We start from the raw sequence: 20,586 nt of genomic DNA, 5'->3' as shown, positions 1-20,586 counted from the left end.
GAAACCAAAACCATTGTCTTAAATTCACAACACACTTTACTTTTGTAAAGTAACATATTAAATGGATGCCAGATTGGTATCGGCACATAGAAGGTTGATGTAGAAAGCAATAATAATAATAATTTAAAAAAATCACTGTGTGTACATATGCAGGGGACTCAGTGAAATTTTACAGAAACACAGAGGAGTTCCTTATTTAGAATGAAAGAATTAAGAAAATGGAATATGGTGGTTAGACTGAAATTTGACTTTTTTTTTTTTTTTTTTAAGATTTTATTTATTTATGTGACAGCCAGTGAGAGAGGGAACACAGCAGGGGAGAGGGAGAGGAAGAAGCAGTCTCCCAGCGGAGGAGCCTGATGTGGGACTCGATCCAGGAACGCCAGGATCACGCCCTGAGCCAAAGGCAGACGCTTAACGACTGCGCTACCCAGGCGCCCCAGAAATTTGACATTTTTTGACAAAGTCCAGGAATATTAGTTAAATCAAGATCAGTTATTTATTTATTATTTTTATTAAATTTTTAAAAATATATCTATTTGTTGGATAGGGAGAGAGATAGAGAGAGCACAAGCAAGGGGAGCGGCAGGCAGAGCAGACAGAGGGGCAGGCAGAGCAGGCAGAGGAAGAAGCAGGCTCCCTGCCAAGCAAAGAGTCTGATACGAGACTCAATCCCAAGACCCTGGGATCATGACCTGAGCTGAAGGCAGACGCTTAACCAACTGAGCCACCCAGGTGTCCCTCGAGATCAGTTATTGTAAGTTTAACAGTCTGCAAGAAACTTCGAGCAAAGATAAAGTAACTCATTTCACCTATGTCACTATATATACATTCTCCCTTTCTTCCTTCAAACTGAGCAATTTATCAATTAAGTCATAACTCATAGGCATAATAGTTTTATCCAAAAAGGGGAAATACGTTCTAAAACCTAATTTTCAGATTGAATCTTACAGTTGGTAGGTGGTATTACCTCAGAATGATTTGGAGTTAAGTAAGAGTACTTTACCATGAAATTACATAATTTTTCTCTTTTGAAACGTTTTAACTTTTTATTATTATTACAATTTCAAACTTACTACTATTTTGTTGTAGTTTCATTACTCTTAACAAACAAGTAGAAATACATTTTTTTAAAAAAGATTTTATTTATTTGAGAGAGAGCGCAAGGGCATGTGTGAGAAGGAGAAGCAGATTGGGGGCTCAATCCCAGGACCCTGAGATCGTAACCTGAGCTGAAGGCACAGACTCAACTGAATGAGCTACCCAGGAACTCCTATAAAATTTATTTTAAAAGCACTCCAGGGGCACCTGGGTGGCGCAGTCGGTTAAGTGTCCAACTCTTGGTTCCGGCTCAGGTCATGAGCACAGCATCTTCTTCCTTCCTTCTTCTTTTTTTTAACGATTTTATTTATTTATTTGAGAGAGAGAGAGCACGAGTAGGGGGAGTGCCAGAAGCAGGCTCTCCTCTGAGCAGGGAGCCCGAGGAGGGGATGGATCCCAGGACCCCAGGATCATGACCTGAGCTGAAGACAGATGCTCAACAGAGTGAGCCACCCAGGCACCCCCTAATGGCGATTTTTAAAATTTAACTTTGAAAACTTTCAAATCCACCAAAAAGTTTAAAGCGCAGTACCAAACACCACCTACAGCATTATTCGAGATTCACAAGCTATTAACATTTCCCCACCTTTGCTCATCTCTATTCATATACACTGTTGTTATTATTCTGCTGAACTACTTGAGAGCAAGATGGGAACATCAGATACGCTCTAAAGACTCTATACTCTAAATGCTGTTTAAGGTCAATACCATCTATACCTTAATCATACATAAGTCAGCCCCTACAGACTTGAGTTCTGCTAAAGAATAAAGCCCTGTTTTCCTAAGACATGGGTTGGCCAGCAAACAGCAGCGAGTGGATTTGGTCTGCTGCACATTTCTGTAACGCCTGTTAGCTAAGAGGGTTTTTTACATTTTTAAATATCTGGGAGAAAAAAAAAACAACTAAAATTAGAGCATTTTGTTATATGGGAAAACTATATGAAATTCAAATTTCAGTGTCCATAAATAAAATTTTTATTTTATTTGAGCCATACTCATTCGTTTCAGTATTTCGTTCTACAAGGCAGTTAAGTACTTGCAGCAGATACTGTATGGCCCACAAAGCCTAAAATATTCACTATCTGATCCTCTACATAAAAAGTCTGTCAATTCTTGCCAGGGCATCCACTGCATTGTAAGGAACTAACTCTTTTCCCTATGTATCTAGAACGGTATCAGCTACATACCCTCCCAGAGAAAACCAGGAAAAAAGATGTATAAATCATTCTCTAAAGGACTTCATTCTCTCAAGGAACCCCAGCTGGGAAAAGCAGTATGCACGCTGATTTATTCAAGTACAACAGTTTGGGTGGTGGATAGTAACTGGTGTAAAGAAAGATACACGAATTCAAAGTTGTGAGTCCTGAGTTGATAAATCTCATTATATCGAATTATTTTAAGAGCATAAAAATTGAAAACATCGATTACCAAATGTCCATCTCAAGCCCTATAAAAATCCAAGATACCAATTAGAGCCCCCCAAACCAAGCACGTAGATCTCATTAAAGCTTTCTCAGTGTCCCCGAAATGTGAACACTGCATTTTAACTCAGAGAAAAACTGAAGTTTTGAGATAACTACCAATGAATGAATCTCTTATAACATCTGTCTTAAATGGAGATAATCTCTTGCACATCCAGTTGTTATGCAGAATTACTTACCCGTGTCCGATCTTCAATGTTGTATATTTTTAACTGCATGGGGATATTGAAGCTATGCAAAAAATTGCCTCCAAAGACTAATGTGTCTGTAGGAGTATACACAGCATGAATCCAGCCTAGAAGAAAGGGAGTGGCTTAAGCATGTTATAATACGGCTCTCTCAGAGAACTAGTAAAAGACTCGTAGAATCACACATTTTACTCTGATTCTGCCACTTAGTGGTTGGTCAAGTTATTTAATCTCTTGCAGCCTCAATATCCTCTATAAAACCAATATCCTCTATAAAAATTAAACTTTATATGGTTGTTAGTAAGCATTAAATCAGAAAATGCATGTAAAGTGTTCAGCATACAGCAAGTTTAACAAACGCTGCTTCTACTTATGGGAGCATCTATTGTGAAGGTGCGGCACAAGGAGTTTCCATGTATTTCAATTTACCCCTCACAACAAAATGCAACCGAGATTTAAATATTTGACCAACATGGTATTAGCAAGTAAACACACAGAATTCTAATACATATCTCTGACTCCAAAATCTGTGCTCTACTTACTTTATAACTAGTGACGTGATAAAAAATATCGTTAATTTCTACCCCCCCTTGCAGCCATCCCTTAGAATAGGAAGCTCTTATCTGGAGGTTAGATATCACCTGCTGACCAGGTCTTATCCTTAGAGATTCTGATTACCTAGAGCTAATGTGGTACCCAAATGAGTAAATCTGAAAAGCCCCCACTGGCACTCCTTTTTTTTTTTTTTTTTAAGATTTTATTTATTTGAGAGCGAGAATGCGCAGAGCGAGAGAGAGAGCATGAGTAGGGAGAGCACGAGCAGGGAGAGGGAGAAGCATGCTCCTTGCTGAGCAGGGAACCCGATGCAGGGCTAGATCCCAGGACCCTGGGATCATGTCCTGAGCCAAAGGCAGCTGCTTAACCGACTGAGCCCCGCAGGCACCCCACCACTGGCAATTCTGCTTTTAGTGGAAAATCAGTGCCTTTTTTAAAAATCCAAATTCTTAGCATCTGATACTCCACAATGACAGGAAAGGACACTACTGTTTTCTGCTCACCCAATCATAACCATTCTTGGTGGTAATCCATCAATTCCTTTTTTTTTAAAGAAAAGAAGTGTCTAAACAACCCATTTTTTCCCCATCTTGCTTACCTGAGGGAATGACGAAGGTATAGCCCTGCTTGAGCTCAATGCGCTGGCAATCTGACACCCGGTCACCCAGAAAGATGTCTCCCTGTTTCCCTGACAGCAGCCAATTCTCGTACAGCTCCAGGTTGTGGGCTGTAGGGGGGATGAGCCAGAAGACCTGTGAGTTAAAAAACTTGAGTCTGTTAACAGCCATTGACATGACCCAGTCGTCTCCCTCAACTGATAAACAGGTACAAAGTTAAGGCCAACAGGTAGAAGAGCAGCAAGCAATTCTCCTAGCTTATAGAACCTGACCACTTGGGCAATTCTAGAGGCCCTAAGGAAGTAGATCTTTTTTTGTCCTTCACTTGCTGAAATGGCATTAGAGCTTCCTGGGGGTTTGACTGTAGCGTCCAGAACCATCCAGGACTGAGAGAGAAGAGGGGCATTCGGTTTGTTACCTAGAAGTCCCTTACTTGCCCCTAGCTGTCTGGCCTCTATAGTCCTAAGAAGTACAGTTAGGTACAATCTCTTCAAGAGACAGGCCTAGGTTGCTTTGTTCCAGGGTAGTAACCAAGATCAAAAGGACAAAACTTAAGATATCACTGAAATGGATCCAAAGTAAACAAAATGACTTTGGATTTGGAGGTACAGTTGTTCTAAATTAGGACCTCACATTTTAAAAGCATTATCTGTTTCCATTCTAGTTCTACTTTTTCTCTCACAAATGCATCCACTTCTAGCAAGGGGAAAAAAGGTTAACAATAAGAGTATAATACTATACACCTCTGACATTAATCCTAGATTTCTGTTCTCACATAGCATTCAGAAACAATCTGACAAGATGGAATATAGTTCTTTATGAATGAGAATAATCTTTCAAAATCTAGTCACATCCTCAGAGAGGACTTAAAGGCTTCCTTTGGCCACATTGCAGATCAATGCCCTCATACAGGGAAAGGTGGTCTGGATTCTAATTTGCTGATATCACTGTGAATTCACACAAAATTTGTGTTGCTTTCTATTACATTATTACACTTCCATGTAGAGAAATTATCTTATCTTCCTAAAACCACTTTCTTGCCTTCATTTGGAGAATTCTGCCCTGGGAATCTAAAAATAGGACTGTTGAGGTTTACGCTAGTATTGTGCCAATACTGGTGTAATGATAGCAGACTAGATGAATACTAATTCCTACTGAAGTCTAGCCAAGAAGGTCAACTTAATCTACGATTCTCTCTAGAATAGGGGACAATTGAACTGAAGAAGAGTCATAAACCCAGCTTCAGATTCCAACCCCCATTACGACTATGACCGTACCTTTCCCCCTTGATGGATGTGATACCAAACAGAGGTACCACCAAAGTCCACATGGAAGTCAGTATAGCAGCCTCGAACACTCATTAGACAGTACCTGACCCAAAAAAAGCAGCAGCATTAGAGCACTGATTAAAAAAAGAGAGCCTGCCCTACCCCAATGCCACACTCTCCCTTTTGCACCCCACTTTCCGCCTAATCAATTCCCAGTCAGTGAGAGGAATGCAATTTCAAGTCATCATATCATCAGACGATACATTTTCTTTAAACTATGTAATCATGGTTGTGACACTGTTGTATACATTTTTCCCTTTGGAACTGTAAAGCCTACTGTTTAAAGAATTAATCGTTTTGATCATTGAGGACACAGAGCAAGGCTCTGAAGGGAGGAAACAGTCCTTGCTATCATTTTGGTTTCCCAATGCACCTGAGGAAAACACAGGGAAAGCCACTTACTTCTGTACTTTGGGGTACTGCATCTCCAAGATGGCATTTGTTGATTCAGTCTGACTTTCCTTCAAATGCCTTGGCCACATGTTGTCCACCCAGTCAATGAAATCCACCTTTAAAAAGGAGAAGGAAACATTTAGGATTCAATGGAAGGATTGGGATTAAAGAGAATTTTAAAGTCAGGAAAAATAGAATTTCTCAAAATACACACTGAAAGACTACAATTTATTTATTTTTTTTAAGTAGGCTCCACACCCAGCGTGGAGCCCAATGCAGGGTTTGAACTCATGACCCTCAGATCAAGAACTGAGCTGAGATCAAGAGTCAGACACTTAACCAGCTGAGCCATCCAGATGCCCCTGAAAGACTATAATTTAATTATAAACAAACAATCTGTTGGTGAATCCCAGGGTCAGTAAGCAAACATTCTAGAAATATTTATTCAGTGAGAATAAAGACTAATGGTTCCATCAACATTATCATAAAGACAGCACTAATCAACATGAAGTCATTAAAGAGCACAGCAGCGTCTCTTCTGTGTCAATACTGGTAGAATCAGCCGTCTTTTTCTGATTCAATAAAAGGCACTGTCTGGAACGTACCGATAAACTTATCAAAAGATGTAACACTGTTGGAGGAGCTAAGATGTCAAAAATAAAAACAAGAATAAATTAAAAGGAAAGAAATCCAATAGGGATTTGTGGCCTTGCACAACAATGTGCTATAGAATCTAGTAAGTTAGGAACTAGAACTTCCAGGTCTATCATGTTTTCTCAGGATCACATGCAAGTCCCTGGAATTCATTTGTAAAATGAGGGTAATTAACTCACAGTGATATTATGAGTATTACATGTAAATACATGTTAAAATTTTTTAAAAAATAATGTTATCAGATTTTAGGAATCAATCAATTTATTTATTTATAAGATTTATTTATTTATTTATTTGAGAGAGAGAAAGCATGAGAGAGAGCAGCAGAGGGAGAGGTAAAAGCAGACTCCCGACTGAGCAGGGAGACTGATGCAGGGCTCGATCCCAGGACCTGGGGATCATGACCTGAGACAAAAGCAGATGCTTAACCGACTGAGCCACCCAGGCGCCCTGGAATCTATTTTAAATAAAATGTGTTGAAAGAAAGTGACAGCAGTATGAACTTATCTGCACTTTACAATGAATTGTAGCGTGTCCTGTACCTTCAAATGTGCGTACCACGTGACCACTGACCTCCAAGAAACAGTCTAAGGTAGCTAAAATGTGAGCCAAACCACGAATCCAGTATAGTATTGACATTGCAAATGTCTAACTTAAGGCTATAAAACACACGTATCTGGTAGGCTTTACAACAAAATCTACATTTGATCATTTATTTCCCTTACAATACAGACCTGGACAAAATGCATACAATCTGTGCATAATGATATGAGGCAGGTGTCTAGGGAACACTCAGATGTAAACTGTGGGAGAGTGGCTAGAAGGGAACACCAATGACATGCAAATTGAAGAGCAACTATGAAGGTTAACTTTTTTGCTTTACTTTATAAAGGATTTCTGCTCAGGGAGCCAACAGTTTTAACCAAGCATTCACTGGACCTAGAACACTGAATAACTCTAGCTTCCTTTCTTTTCCTCAAAATCTACTTTCTATTCTCTTCACATAGTGGTCGGCAACTCCCATCTCCTGGTATTCTCCTTTGGAAAGCCTTTAACAGAATAAGGAAAATCTTACTTGCTCAAGACACCACAAGCTCTTATGTCTGGATGGGGAAAGGAAGGGTTAGGAACATGTGGGTATTTTTTTTTTTTTTTTAATCAATTGTTCATTCAGAGAAAGCTGAACTTCTTTGGCCAGAATTTCCCACCTGCAGCAATACTCATTCTGGCCTCTCTTTAACTGGTATTATTAGGTATCGTCTAACTACCAAGAGAATATTGTGTTAAGGTATTCATACTTTTTTCCTTAGGTTAATCTTTAGGCTCTGGATAGGCCTTTTGCTAAATGGCCTGATCCACGTGAGAGTAAGTCTCCAGCAGAGGTAATCATCAATTCTACCTGTTCTGCATCAATACTAGGGCCAAACTGCTAAGGAGTCCAATACCTAGGGACTAATCTATTCATACGCTGCACACACAAAAAAAAAACCCCAAAAAACTCATGGCCTTCCATGAACTAATTTCCCCACCACCAAACAAATTTGCACACTCTATATGTTGCTTTTCATCTACCTCTCAGGGACTGCTGGAATGACAGCAGAAAATGATCTCTATCTTCTCACCAGAGAATCCCCCTTTAGGCTAACACCCTGTAAAAGGTACTTAAAGGTTGCACACCTTTACACAGACTATTCCTTCTGCCTGCAATTCTAGTTTTCACTCTCTGCCTCCTTATCTCCTTCACGTCAAGCTTAGCTATCAATTCTTCCAAAGAGGGTCCCCTCCCTAATTCTCCTCCAGTTTATGTTGGGGGGGGGGGTCCTTCCTATTGCCCCAATACTCTGTATTTATTCACTGTTGAGGCACTCACCATTACTGTGATTTGCTGAAATGTCTATCCTCTGGTCTTCCCCGTGAGACTCTAAGCTCTTTGAGAATGAGAATGACCTTATTTTCCACAGGTCCTCTAGCACTTAGCATAGTGCTCAGCATGTGGCAGGCACTTGAACTAATAATAAGCTAACTCTGAAGGTGTGAATGTCATAGAGAACAAGAGATTATGTAGTTTATGTGAAAGATTATTACACGAATGAGATTTATTCAAACTTACTGAAACGTACACTAAAATGAGTATATTTTATTGTATGTCAATTGTACCTCAATAAAGTTGGTTTCTGAAAAAGCATTACTGAGATGTATTAGAAAAGACCTAGATAAATGGAGAGATACACTGTGTGGAAAAAATACTCCAGTAAATAAATAAATGATACCCCAGCAGAATAAACATATTACTGCTTACATGCTAAGGTCAACAAAAGCTTTTCTGCTTTCAGGAGGTGACCTTGGTAACAGCTCACTCAATCTTTCTAGCCATGTTTTGAGTCCCTTAAAAATACTGGTGCATTGTTCTCTACCCTCTAAAAAATTTTCTATTTTTGAGCCCTTCCTTAGTTCTACTCCTCCATTTAATGGTCTATTATTTTTCTGTTATAAAATGATGTAGCATTTTTATCATTAAAAGGACAAAATGAATAAATTAAGAATGTTACAAAAAAGGCTTCAGGTAATGACACATTTCTAAATTTTAAGAATGGAAAAGTTTAAGTTTTGCTTTTAAAAAAAAATTTTTTTTTTAAGATTTTCTTATAAATCAGAGAGAGAGTGTACCCATGTAAGCAGGGGGAGGAGCAGAGGGGAGGGACAAGCAGAATCCCTGCCAAGCATAGAGCCCCGATGTGGGGCCCGATCCTACAACCGGAGATTACCAAGCCAAAACCTTAACTGAATGAGACACCCAGGTGCCCCATAAATTTTACTTTTATAGGTATAATCATTTTATTTTTAAACTGAAATTCTAAAAATATTAACAATGTTAATTTTAAATATTAAATATTAAAATTTATAAACATTACTGTGATTCTTACATCTCTTATTCTTTATTTATTTTAAATCACTGAATTGTACATTAAAAAAATTTCTTTTTATAGCAAGCTCTATGCTCAACGTGGGGCTTGAACTCATGACCCCAAGATGAAGAGTCACATGTTCTGCCTACTGAGCCAGCCAGGCACCCTTTATTCTTTATTTATTTATTAAGTGGACCATGTTTGACAAATAATAAGACTAAATTCTTTTTTTTTTTTAAGATTTGTTTATTTGAGGGGGGGGGGAGAGAATCTTTTAAGCAGACTCCACACGCAGAGCCCAACAAGGGGCTTGATCTCATGACCCTGACATTCTGACCTGAGCCAAAACCAAGAGCCAGATGCTTAACTGACTGTGCCACCTAGGTGCCCCTAACAAGGCTACATTCTAACCACCTGTCTTCTTATATTTCCACATGACCAAATGAATGATAATAATATAAAAAGAATTCTTATCATTCTAGGGAGAAAAAGTTTTCCTAGTGAGAAATTCTGTATTTATTTTTCATTTTATTTATTTATTTATTTATTTGGGAGAGCGAGTGGGGAGGGGCAGAGGGAGAGTGAGTGAGAATCTTATGCAGGTTCCATGCTCAATGCAGAGCCTGATGCAGGGCTTGATCTCACAACCCTGAGATCATGACCCGAGCTGAAATCAAGACTCATGCTTAACCAATGGAACCACCCAGGTGTGATATATATATATATATATATATATATATTTTTTTTTTTTTTTTTTTTTTTTTTAAATATGAGGATGGGCATGGAGCCCAATGCGGAGCTCAACATGGGGCTTGAACTCACAACCTCACAACCCTGAGGTCAAGACTTGGGCTGAGATCAAGAGTAAGACACAAGGGCGCCTGGGTTAACCATCTGCCTTCGGCTCAGGTCATGATCTCAGGGTCCTGGGATCGAGCCCCCCATCAGACTCTCTGCATTTCTTTAAAAGTAATGATTAGAATATTGCTAGTTCTGCTGTTCTAGGTGAAATATGTAACTCAAATGAGTTCTGAGATAGGAACTAAAAGAATAAAAATGGTCCAAAAATGACTAGGCATATTTCAAAAGGGAAATAAGTGTTTCAACATTCTGTAGACAGCCACTACTTTGCAAAGAGATGAGCTAAATCAGTATCCACCTTCAGGAGAGCTAAGGATCAAAAACAAATAACTTTTCCTCAGGATGGCTTGTCAGTTTATTGATACTAGTCATCCAGTGGAATCTGCTCCAGAAACCATGTCATAAAAATGATCCCTTGTCTCTAGTTTTCCCTCAAGCTTTTCAGCAAGTGTAAACCCACAAGATAAAAATTAGGCAAACTTCCTACTGACAGTTCTTTTAAGAGTGAATTTTAAGACACTTCTCCATTACATGCAAAGACCAATGTTACTCTTAAATTAGGTTACTGGTGATCAGAATTAAATGGCCCCTCCCGAAATAAAATTAGGTGATTTTAGAAAATGATGAACTTTCTAAAATGAAGGTTATTATCAAATTGTCTTGTTCATCAATTTCATCTTGGTATGTATAAAAAGTTATAAATTCTCCCATTATATAAACAACCCTCTTGGTGACAATGACAATGTGGAAAACATGATTAGACTAACCGTGGAGGGTCTCTGCACCATGTTCTCCAGCCTGGTGTGGCTGAACTCTAGACTGATGACATTATAGAGTTTTTCTCGCTCTTCCTCTGGGGTCTCATAGTAGCGTGTCCACTGAGCCATGGTCATTTCAATGCCTTTCTGTGTGTTCACATCCATGACATCCACCATGCGACGACTCCCTGCCACGAAGAGGTATCAATCATCTCTATTGAGCCACTATTGTCCTTAAATATATTAAGAATATAAAATACAAGTGGAAGGAAATAAGCTATCCTTTATTTAGGATATTCAGAAATAAACAAAGGGAGTTGTCACTCAAGGGGATAATCAACAGAAAATCAAACCACAGACAATGGGAACGACAGCAAGTACTAATAAAAGCAATTCCCTATGGAATATTTCTATATGGCCAGGCAATGAATCTTATATTCAATATCTCACACTCGATCTCATCAATTCTAAATGTTAAGTACTAAATCTCTACTTCATAGATGAGAAAATACTAGGTATTAGGTAACTTGTAGGACAAAAACCCTAGAACTCAAAAATCCTAGACCAACTCTAGAGTCAATCCTCATATTTACTGAGCTACATTGTTTTGAAGCAGTTTTGAGGACCTAGATTTATTCCACAATTTGAATAAAGGATCCATTAGACAGTGATACATTCTTTTGTAACTCTTTTAAGAGTTACTTCCCAAACCTGTTAAGCATTTCTAATATAAATCCCCCTTTTCATTCATTAAACAAATATTTACTGAATGATAAAGACACCATGATGGACATAAAGATCTATATCAGATTCTCAACCAACCGTAACAACTACAACAAAAGGCAGAATGCATAAAATAGCATGGGGGGAAAAGCAATAGCATTAAAGCCAAAGATACCTAAATTTAAATCTCAGCTCTAATAATAGTTGGGAAAGTTATTTAACTTCTCTGAACCTTAATATCTTCTATAACTTCAGAATAACATCACCTTGTAGGCTGCTGTGTGGATTTAGTCAATGAAGTAAAATGTTTAACATAAAAGCAGGTGTCAATTAAACACTAGTAAAAATAAAAGGAAAAAAAAAATTTTTTTTAAATAACATTGGACTGACCAGAGAAGCCTTTTAGGAAAAGAGGGGGAAGAAGAGACATTTAAGTTGGGCCTAAGAATAAACAGAATCTAAACAAGAAAGATTCAACAGAGAATTGCAAGCAGAGGCAGAAGCATAAGAGAAGATATGGAGAGGCAGGTCAGCTAAAAAATTTAAGATAATAGTGGTCAAGAAAGGTAGAGACTAAAATGCTACTGGTGGAATATTAAGAATACTGTTTAATTTGTAAGAAACTAACAAATACCTACTATATACCTGGCCTTCATGGATATAACTAGTATGAAGACCTGGTCCTCTGCCTCCAAGAAGTTTACAGTCTAGTCACAGACAAGAGACAACATGAAGACAAGAATATGGCCACAATAAAGTAGACATGGCAGAATGCAATAAAATACAACTGAGAATATAAGTAAAAATACCAAGTGCTAGCAAGAAAAACTGGAACCCTCAAGACTTTGCTGGTAACAATGTGAAGTGGTGTAGCTGCTATGGAAAACAGGGTGGTGGTTCCTCAAGAAGTTAAAAAGAGAATGACCATATGACCCAGCAATTTCCACTCCTAGCTCTGTATCTAAAGAGTCAAAATCAGATGTTCAAACAAGAACTTGTAGATGAATGTTCAAAGCAGCTCTAGTCACAACAGTCAAAGGAGGGAAACAACCCAAATGTTCATTAATAAATGAATGGATTAACAAAATGTGGTATACCCACACGATGGAATATTATTCAACACTAAAAAGGAATGAAGTGCTGTTACATGCTGGAACATAATACAATACATAAATAACAGACACAAAAAGCTACATATTTTCTGATTCCATTTATGTGAAATATCCACAACAGGCAAATCCACAGACAAAGTACAATAGTGGTTGCCAGAACTGTGCGTAGGAGGAAATGGGAAGTGACTCCTTAGGAGATACGGAGTTTCCGTTTCAGGTGATGAAAAAATTCTGGAACTAGATACTTAATGCCACTGAACTATATACTTTAAAACTATGATAATGGTAAATTTTGTTATTTGTATTTTACCACAATTAAAAAAAGGTAAGTGAATGCTTTCCTTCAAGACTGCAAAGCAAAAGCAATTCCATTTTGCCAATGGTACCAGAGTCCATAAGACTCTGTAGTTACCAGAGCACTTAGGTAAAATAATGACTCATAATAATAGCTAACATTTATCGAGCATGTACTATGTGTCAGACACTATCTTGAGCACTTCATATTCAAGTAACTTGTCCAAGGTTACACAGCTAGTAATTAGCAGAGCTGAAATCTGAAACCAGGCAGTTTTGAGTCTATACTCTCAACCAATATATACCACCTAAAGTTTACACAACAGACTGGTTTTCTTCTTTATGGGACATGAACTAACACTGGAAATGTAGCATTTTACTTGAGGTAGAAAAGAAGACTGGATTAGCCAAACTACATGTATTGATAATGGATTATTGCAATCACCAATATTTTGTTCACTACATTTTGATAATCATTAGCTGTCCTAGAAAAAATATCTGGACTTCAAACAACTTGGATGGACATAAGTTAGGCATCAGCTGAAATTTATGCAAAGTCTGCTGGTTAGACATAATCACTGCTCTATTTTAAATATTTATTTATTTATTTATTTATTTATTTATTTATTTGAGAGAGAGTGAGAGCGTGTGCAAGCGAGCAGGGGGAGGAGCAAATGGAGAGAATCCTTCAAGAAGACTCCCCACTGAGCATGGAGCCTGATGGGGGCTCGATCTCACAATCCACAAGATCATGACCTGAGCTGAATCCAAGAGTCAGACACTTAACCAACTGAGCCACTCAGGTGCCCCACCGCTGCATTTTAAATCATGGCAAGGATATTTATGACCACCCAAAGGTCTATTTGTAAAATATAAGGCTATGAAGGGGTTCCAAAGATCATTATTAGCAGTGAACATATTACAGAAGAAATAGGAAAAGTGGGAAGGAAGTGGGAAAAAATCCAAAAGGAGACTAGTGATTGAGTAAGTGACTCATTAAGTCCTTCTATTTGTATAGCTCAGAAATTTGGGTACCATAAATCTACGATGGGATCCGGAAGTCTTTATTTTTAACAAGTACCACAGATGATTCTGATGCAGTGCATCTGTGGATCACAGACCACAAGAATGCCTGACCAACAGAGAAAAGCTTTGGTTGTCCATTAACTTATTACTGTCCTGGAGGTCTCTTAGGAAGAGAAGTCCAGTGACAGACCTAAGTACTCAAGAAGATTTTCTGAGGTCCCCTGAGAGAGCCCCTGCTTTGTGAAGAGTGGGAAAGCATTTTAATTACTCAACAGATTTACTCAGTACCTACTATATTCCAGAGGTTGTGCTAGATACTAGGAAATACACAGCGACAGGCAGACAGCTGGAATCTAACAAAGAAATAGTGAGGGAGTAAAACATACAGGGAATCAGAGAACTTTCCTCTACCTGGGCTATCTGTGACTTTCACCTCTTGGATAAATAGAAAGTTATTCAGCTATCTAAAAAGGGCCCTCAAGTGGCTAAGAGACAGTACTGCAATACTTAATTCCCAAAGCAAGAGGTTGCACTGGAACTTCAAGATAGAGGACAAAACTTAATAGAAGTTGTAATGTTGGGAGAAAAGCATCAGAAAAACCTCCTTTTGTTTCATGACCTGTTGGAAACATTTCCAAAAGGTTTTAATCCATTTTACTGCTTTAATGTGTATAGGAGAGTGACCATGTCTGAGTTCCTAATGACCCTAGTGGGTCTCAGGGCTACACTGAACACCAAATGGTCTGCAGAAAATTGACCTGAATCTTTACTGACACCAGGAAGCCTTCTTCTTTAATTAGATCGATCCAATTTACTTTCTTTTCCTAAATTTTGAATAAAATATAAATCAGACGAAAGATTCAAGTTAACCAGTCACTGATAAAGAGAAATCTTAATATATCTATTTCTCAGCTTACACAGATTGATTGATTTTAAGTCATCTCTCCATCCAACATGGGGCTCGAACCTACAATGCCCAGATCAAGAGTTCCATGCTTCAGCTTACAGCTTACAAAGTTTTAAACGTTGGCCAAGTTACCAAATGCAGCACTGGTAAAAATTTCCAGGAAATTTCTCTACTGCTTTTAGGGAACGGAAGAGAATCACAGATATGAATGAAGTTTCATTCTTGGTTCAGAGATATAAAATGTCCTGGACAGGCTCTTCGTGGAGAGAAGGAGGGACACACAGTGATAAAACAGTACGTAGGAAAGAAGTAGAGTTCTATGCCTAATGAGTACTGAATGAAGCAACTTTGTAACTCCCTTTGAGAAAATTCTCAGTTGCTAACAGTAGTTTCTATCAAGAAACTACTTCAAGCAGTATACTTTAATCAAATATGTACTTTCATGTTCCTAAGCCTTAAATCTCAGTCAGAAATTTAGAACTCAGTCCCAACTCTTAAATCTTTGCCTAAAAGACACAAAGGCCACAAAGCTTAAAACTTACCCACACACATTTTGACATCATTCACAGTGAAGTCTGGATCTGGCATTCTATGAAACAAACACCAGTAAGCATAAATGGGAAGCATACCTTCTTTAGTCAGTGTGTTTTTTCTTAGAGTACTAAAAAGTCCTAAGTTGAGACACATAAATCTTATATTTAGGTTTAACAGTATGTTTTAAATATATATAAAACAATATATTTTAAACATAAATATAAATAAAAAGAAGAGATTTTAAGAGATTTAAATTTATTTCTTTTTAACTCACCTGTATTTTCTCATTTAACTGTAACAACTATGAATTGTTTTTGTCACAAAAGAAGAAAAATACACGCTTTTAAAATCTAAAAGGTAGGATTAGTTTCAATTATCTACTGCTTTGGGTTATCTATACCACTGTCTATAGCTCTGGTGTAACATGGTCATTTTGCAACCACATCCAATCAGGCCAAGAATACTTACTTTATTCCAAGTCCATCAGAATTCTTGAAAATCAGAGGGTCTCTCAAGCCACCCCGCTGGATATACTCTACATTAAAATCTGTCACCACAGGAAAACAATTGTTAGAAAGGCAAGAAGTACAGTTGGAAAAAGATAAAAGGATCATAAAAAACATCCTAGGGGCACCTGGGTGGCTCAGTCATTAAGCATCTGCCTTCGGGTCAGGGCGTGATCCCAGGGTCCTGGGATCGAGCCCCACATCAGGCTCCTCCGTTGGGAGCCTGCTTCTTCCTCTCCCACTCCCCCTGCTATGCTCCCTATCTCACTGGCTGTCTCTCTCTCTCTCTCTCTCTCTCTCTCTGTTAAATAAATAAATAAATAAAATCTTTTAAAAATAAAAAATAAAAAAAAATAAAAAACATCCTAAGTAATAAGGTGGAGATAGTGTTTGCTGTTTCTCTGTATGTAGTTTTGCTCTGTTAGATCATATACACTCGTTACTAAGCTGCATCTCTCAGGATACAGGAAAAGCACACTGAGAGGCAGGTTTCAAGGGGTTTGCGAAGTCTGTATTTATACAGTAACCTCAGAATTTAACCAACAGGGGGCAGTACTATAGTTGAGTCATCTTCTAAATCCTAAACAGAAATTATCATTACCCTGTCTCTTAACAGCCAAAAAATTTAATTCTGTTCCACTATAATATATACCATACATTTACAGCCTTGTCAGTCTGCCAAGGAACAAAAACTCTAAATGGTACACACGGAATCCCACCTCTGTTTTGTTTGGGAGGAGGGGGTGCATGCATAAATAAATTTTTACTGTACTATTTTTAATTAAACCCAAAACAAGGGATGGGAGAAGAAGGGAAAGGCCTTCAGGGAAAAACTCCAACAATGCTCCAGGCCCTAATAAATTCTTGTTTCTTCTCATATGGTAGAGAATGACTCACAGGGTGGGAGGATTAGGGGAAGGTGGTATGTATATGTGTGTGTGTGTGTGTGTATGGCATTGTGTAATAAGAGAAAATAAACAGCATCACAACATCAACAGGCAATGTTTAGCTGCATAGATGCTGAGCCCACAGTTCCCAGAATCCACAGCTTCCTACATCAAGGGACTACAGGTCCCCTGAACCAAAATGATACTGACCTTTTCCCTCCATAAAAGTAACAAAATTTGCATTGTATTTGTTGGTGTGGAGTTTCTCTTCCAAGTCAAAAGTTCTTTTCCCTTCAATTTCATCATCTGAAATGCCATCATCTTCATAGCGTCGTCGCATGGTACCTCGCTGGAGAGAGAGGGACATAAGGATCAAATCATGTACTTTTTCATGCCTATCTAAAAGAGCTCATAAACACGTGCACACTTCAACTTTGCGTACAACTTCAGTTGTTACGTCAAACATCAATTTTCCTTGCCTTAAAGATCTTTTTTTTTTTTGTTAAAGATTTTTATTTATTTATTTGACAGAGAGAGAGAGACAGCCAGCGAGAGAGGGAACACAAGCAGGGGGAGTGGGAGAGGAAGAAGGAGGCTCCCAGAGGATGAGCCTGATGTGGGGCTCGATCCCAGAACTCTGGGATCATGCCCTGAGCCGAAGGCAGACGCCCAACGACTGAGCCACCCAGGAACCCCTAAAGATCTTTTTCTTAACTAAAGGTCAGCTAGTGTTCTCAGAATGTACAGAACATGACAAAATTTTGATGAATTTTACCTCTGCTCACTCTTTGAGCCTAGAGACACAAATTTACAACAGAAATATAACCAAATAGGGTCCACTAAAGACTGGGGACCGTCTTTATAGAAAATTCAGGTCAGGATACAAAATACAGTATTTTTATAGGGGAAAGAGCTGTATCTACATTAGTTTTCTTTTCTTTTTTTTTTAAGGTTTTATTTATGTATTTGAGAAAGAGAGCAAGAGAGAGAGCATAAGCCAGGGGCAGAGGCAGAGGGAGAAACAGGCTCCCCGCTGAGCAGGGAGGCCGATGCAGGGTTCAATCCCAGGACCCTGAGCCAAAGGCAGACACTTAACTGACTGAGCCACCAAGGAGCCCCTCTACATGGGTTCTCTAAAACAATCTTTAAGAACAGACTAAAATATTTGAATTAATGAAGCAAAAACTCCTTTACATCAGATAAAAGAAGTTAACCTAAATAATAGCATTCCAAATAGCAGACCATCAATATTTAGCTTTTAGGGTATCTCCCCAAAGAAAATATACAGGGGTGCTGGGATGGCTCAGTCAGAAGAGCATGCAACTCAGGACGCCTGGGTGGCTCATTGGTTAAGTGTCTGCCTTCGGCTTGGGTCATGATCCCAGGGTGCTGGGATCGAGTCCTGCATCAGGCTTCTTGCTCAGTGGGGAAGCTACTTCTCCCTCTGCCTGCCGCTCCCCCCTACCCCACTTATGCGCTCGCTCTCTAATAAATAAATAAATAAATAAACAAATAAATAAATAAATAATTTAAAAAGTCTTAAAAAAAGAAAGAGCATGGGACTCTTGATTTCAGGGGTCATGAGTTTGAGCCCTATGCTGGGTGTAAAGATTTCTTAAATAAAACTTAAAAAAGGGGCGCCTGGGTGGCACAGCGGTTAAGCGTCTGCCTTCGGCTCAGGGCGTGATCCCGGCGTTATGGGATCGAGCCCCACATCAGGCTCCTCCGCTATGAGCCTGCTTCTTCCTCTCCCACTCCCCCTGCTTGTGTTCCCTCTCTCGCTGACTGTCTCTATCTCTGTCAAATAAATAAATAAAATCTTTAAAAAAAAAAAAAACTTAAAAAAAAAAGAAAGAAAGAAAGAAAAAATACAAATGGCCAATGAACACATGAAAAGATATTCAATATCATTAGTCATTAGGGGAAATGAAAATTAACGATTTTAATGAAACACCACTTCACACGCACTAGGATGGCTATTATCAAAAGATGGACAATAGGGGCGCCTGGGTGGCTCTGTAGGTTAAGCGTCTGCCTTCAGCTCAGCTCATGATCCTGCCTTCAGCTCAGGTCATGATCCTGGAGTCCCAGGATGAGCCCAGCCTCAGGCTCCCTGCTCAGCAGGGAGTTTGCTTCTCCCTCTCCCTTTGCCCCTCCCCCTGCTCATGTTCTATCTTGCTCACTCTCTCTCTCTCAGAATAATAAAATCTTTAAAAAAAATAAAAAAAATTTTTTAAAAAGGTGGACAGTAACAAGTGATAGTGAGAATGTAGAGAAACTAGAAGCCTTGTACACTGCTGGCGGGAATGTAAAACGGTGCAACCACTCTGGAAAACAGCTTAGCAATTCCTCAAAAAAATTAAACAGAGTTATCTTATGACCAGCAATTCTACTCCTAGGTACATACCTAAAATTCAAAACCTATGTCCGCACAAAAACTTGTATACAGATGTTCATAGCAGCATTAACCCAAATGTCAACTGACTGATGAACGGTTTAAAAAACATGGTATATTTGCACACTGGAATATTATTTGGCCATAAAAAGGAATGAAATGCTGATATGTAGCTACAACATGGAAGGATCTTGAAAACATTATGCTAAGTGAAAGAAGCCAAATGCAAAAGACCAGGTATCACAGATGATGTAATTTTATTTACATGATATGTCCAGAACAGGCAAATCCATCAAGACAGAAAGTAGATTAGTAGTTGCCAGGGGCTGTGGAAAGGAATAGGAAGTGACTGACTGTTAATGGTCTGGGTTTCTTTCAGGAGCAATGAAAATATTCTGGAATTAGAGAATGGTAGTATTTGTACAACTCTGTGACTATACTAAAAAACCAATTAATTCTATACACTTAAATGGGTGAGTTTTACAGTATATATTTCACAAGCTATTTTTTTTTTTTTAAAGATAACATGCTGCTTCTGCTATAAATTTACCTTCCAGTATATTTACTTTAGCTAGTGTCAAATTTTTGCTTAAATTTCTTGAATACATACACACAGGACAATCGGTATGGGCATGGTAGAGGCAAGGGTAAACACAGCTGCCCTACCCTAAAATGTGCTAAGAACAACCAAATCTAGAATTTAAAGTTAGATATTGGGGAAAAGTCTTTTGTGGAGTTGGGGTCAGGGAAGGGGTAGAAATGAGTCATAAGAAATAAAAATTAAAGGAAATAAAAGTGACTATTACATACCAGAGGAGAGCTAGATTTAACACGCCAGGGTTGAAACACTGAGGGATACCTGGTATCTTTCCCATATTTGGCAAAAACTTCATTAACACTCTTACCTAGCACCTTTGCGGCCCAAAGTCCCAGCTCAAAAAAGACCTAATTTTGGTAGACATTTCACTTATTTCAATAATGCCATCACTGCTCAAAATATTTTTAGATAACTTTATGGGGGGGTATTTTCATTCATAATTTCTAAGATGAGTTTGTTTTTTTTAATAAGCTTTAATTCACTTTATTTTTCTTGTATAAAACTATGTTGTGGCCACAGCTGGAGCTTGGGTGGTCAGTGCATTCCTGATAGGGAGACTTGGGTGAACCAGTCTCTTTCCAGAGGTCAGGGAGAAGGAGCTGTAGGTCTTGGAAATGGCATCAAAAGTGGCCTTGGCGAAGTTGCCCATGGGGGCAGTGTAGCCCCTGGGCCAAGGTACAGCAGTCATCAATACCAGCCACCATCAGTAAGGTCAGACGCACAGGAGCTGAATCAATTTGTTTTTGTAAGAGATATCCTCAG

At 38.6% G+C, this 20,586-nt stretch overlaps 1 protein-coding gene across 2 annotated transcripts in view; it reads right to left on the bottom strand.

Moving 5' to 3' along the window:
* Positions 1–20,586, bottom strand: part of KDM2A (lysine demethylase 2A) — a 106,691-nt gene that overhangs the window by 28,912 nt on the left and 57,193 nt on the right. For both annotated transcript variants that reach the window (XM_026483086.4, XM_044378450.3), the window contains exons 3-10: positions 17,042–17,180; positions 15,907–15,985; positions 15,447–15,493; positions 10,852–11,030; positions 5,673–5,779; positions 5,220–5,313; positions 3,924–4,077; positions 2,762–2,877 (exon numbers count right to left, since the gene is read on the bottom strand). In XM_026483086.4, coding sequence (XP_026338871.1) covers positions 2,762–2,877; positions 3,924–4,077; positions 5,220–5,313; positions 5,673–5,779; positions 10,852–11,030; positions 15,447–15,493; positions 15,907–15,985; positions 17,042–17,180 — 915 coding nt within the window. The remainder of the gene's footprint in view (positions 1–2,761; positions 2,878–3,923; positions 4,078–5,219; positions 5,314–5,672; positions 5,780–10,851; positions 11,031–15,446; positions 15,494–15,906; positions 15,986–17,041; positions 17,181–20,586) is intronic.

The sequence above is a fragment of the Ursus arctos genome, unplaced genomic scaffold, assembly GCF_023065955.2.
Source record: "Ursus arctos isolate Adak ecotype North America unplaced genomic scaffold, UrsArc2.0 scaffold_23, whole genome shotgun sequence".
Classification (NCBI taxonomy): Eukaryota; Metazoa; Chordata; class Mammalia; order Carnivora; family Ursidae; genus Ursus; species Ursus arctos.
This window is presented reverse-complemented; position numbering and strand designations above follow the sequence as displayed.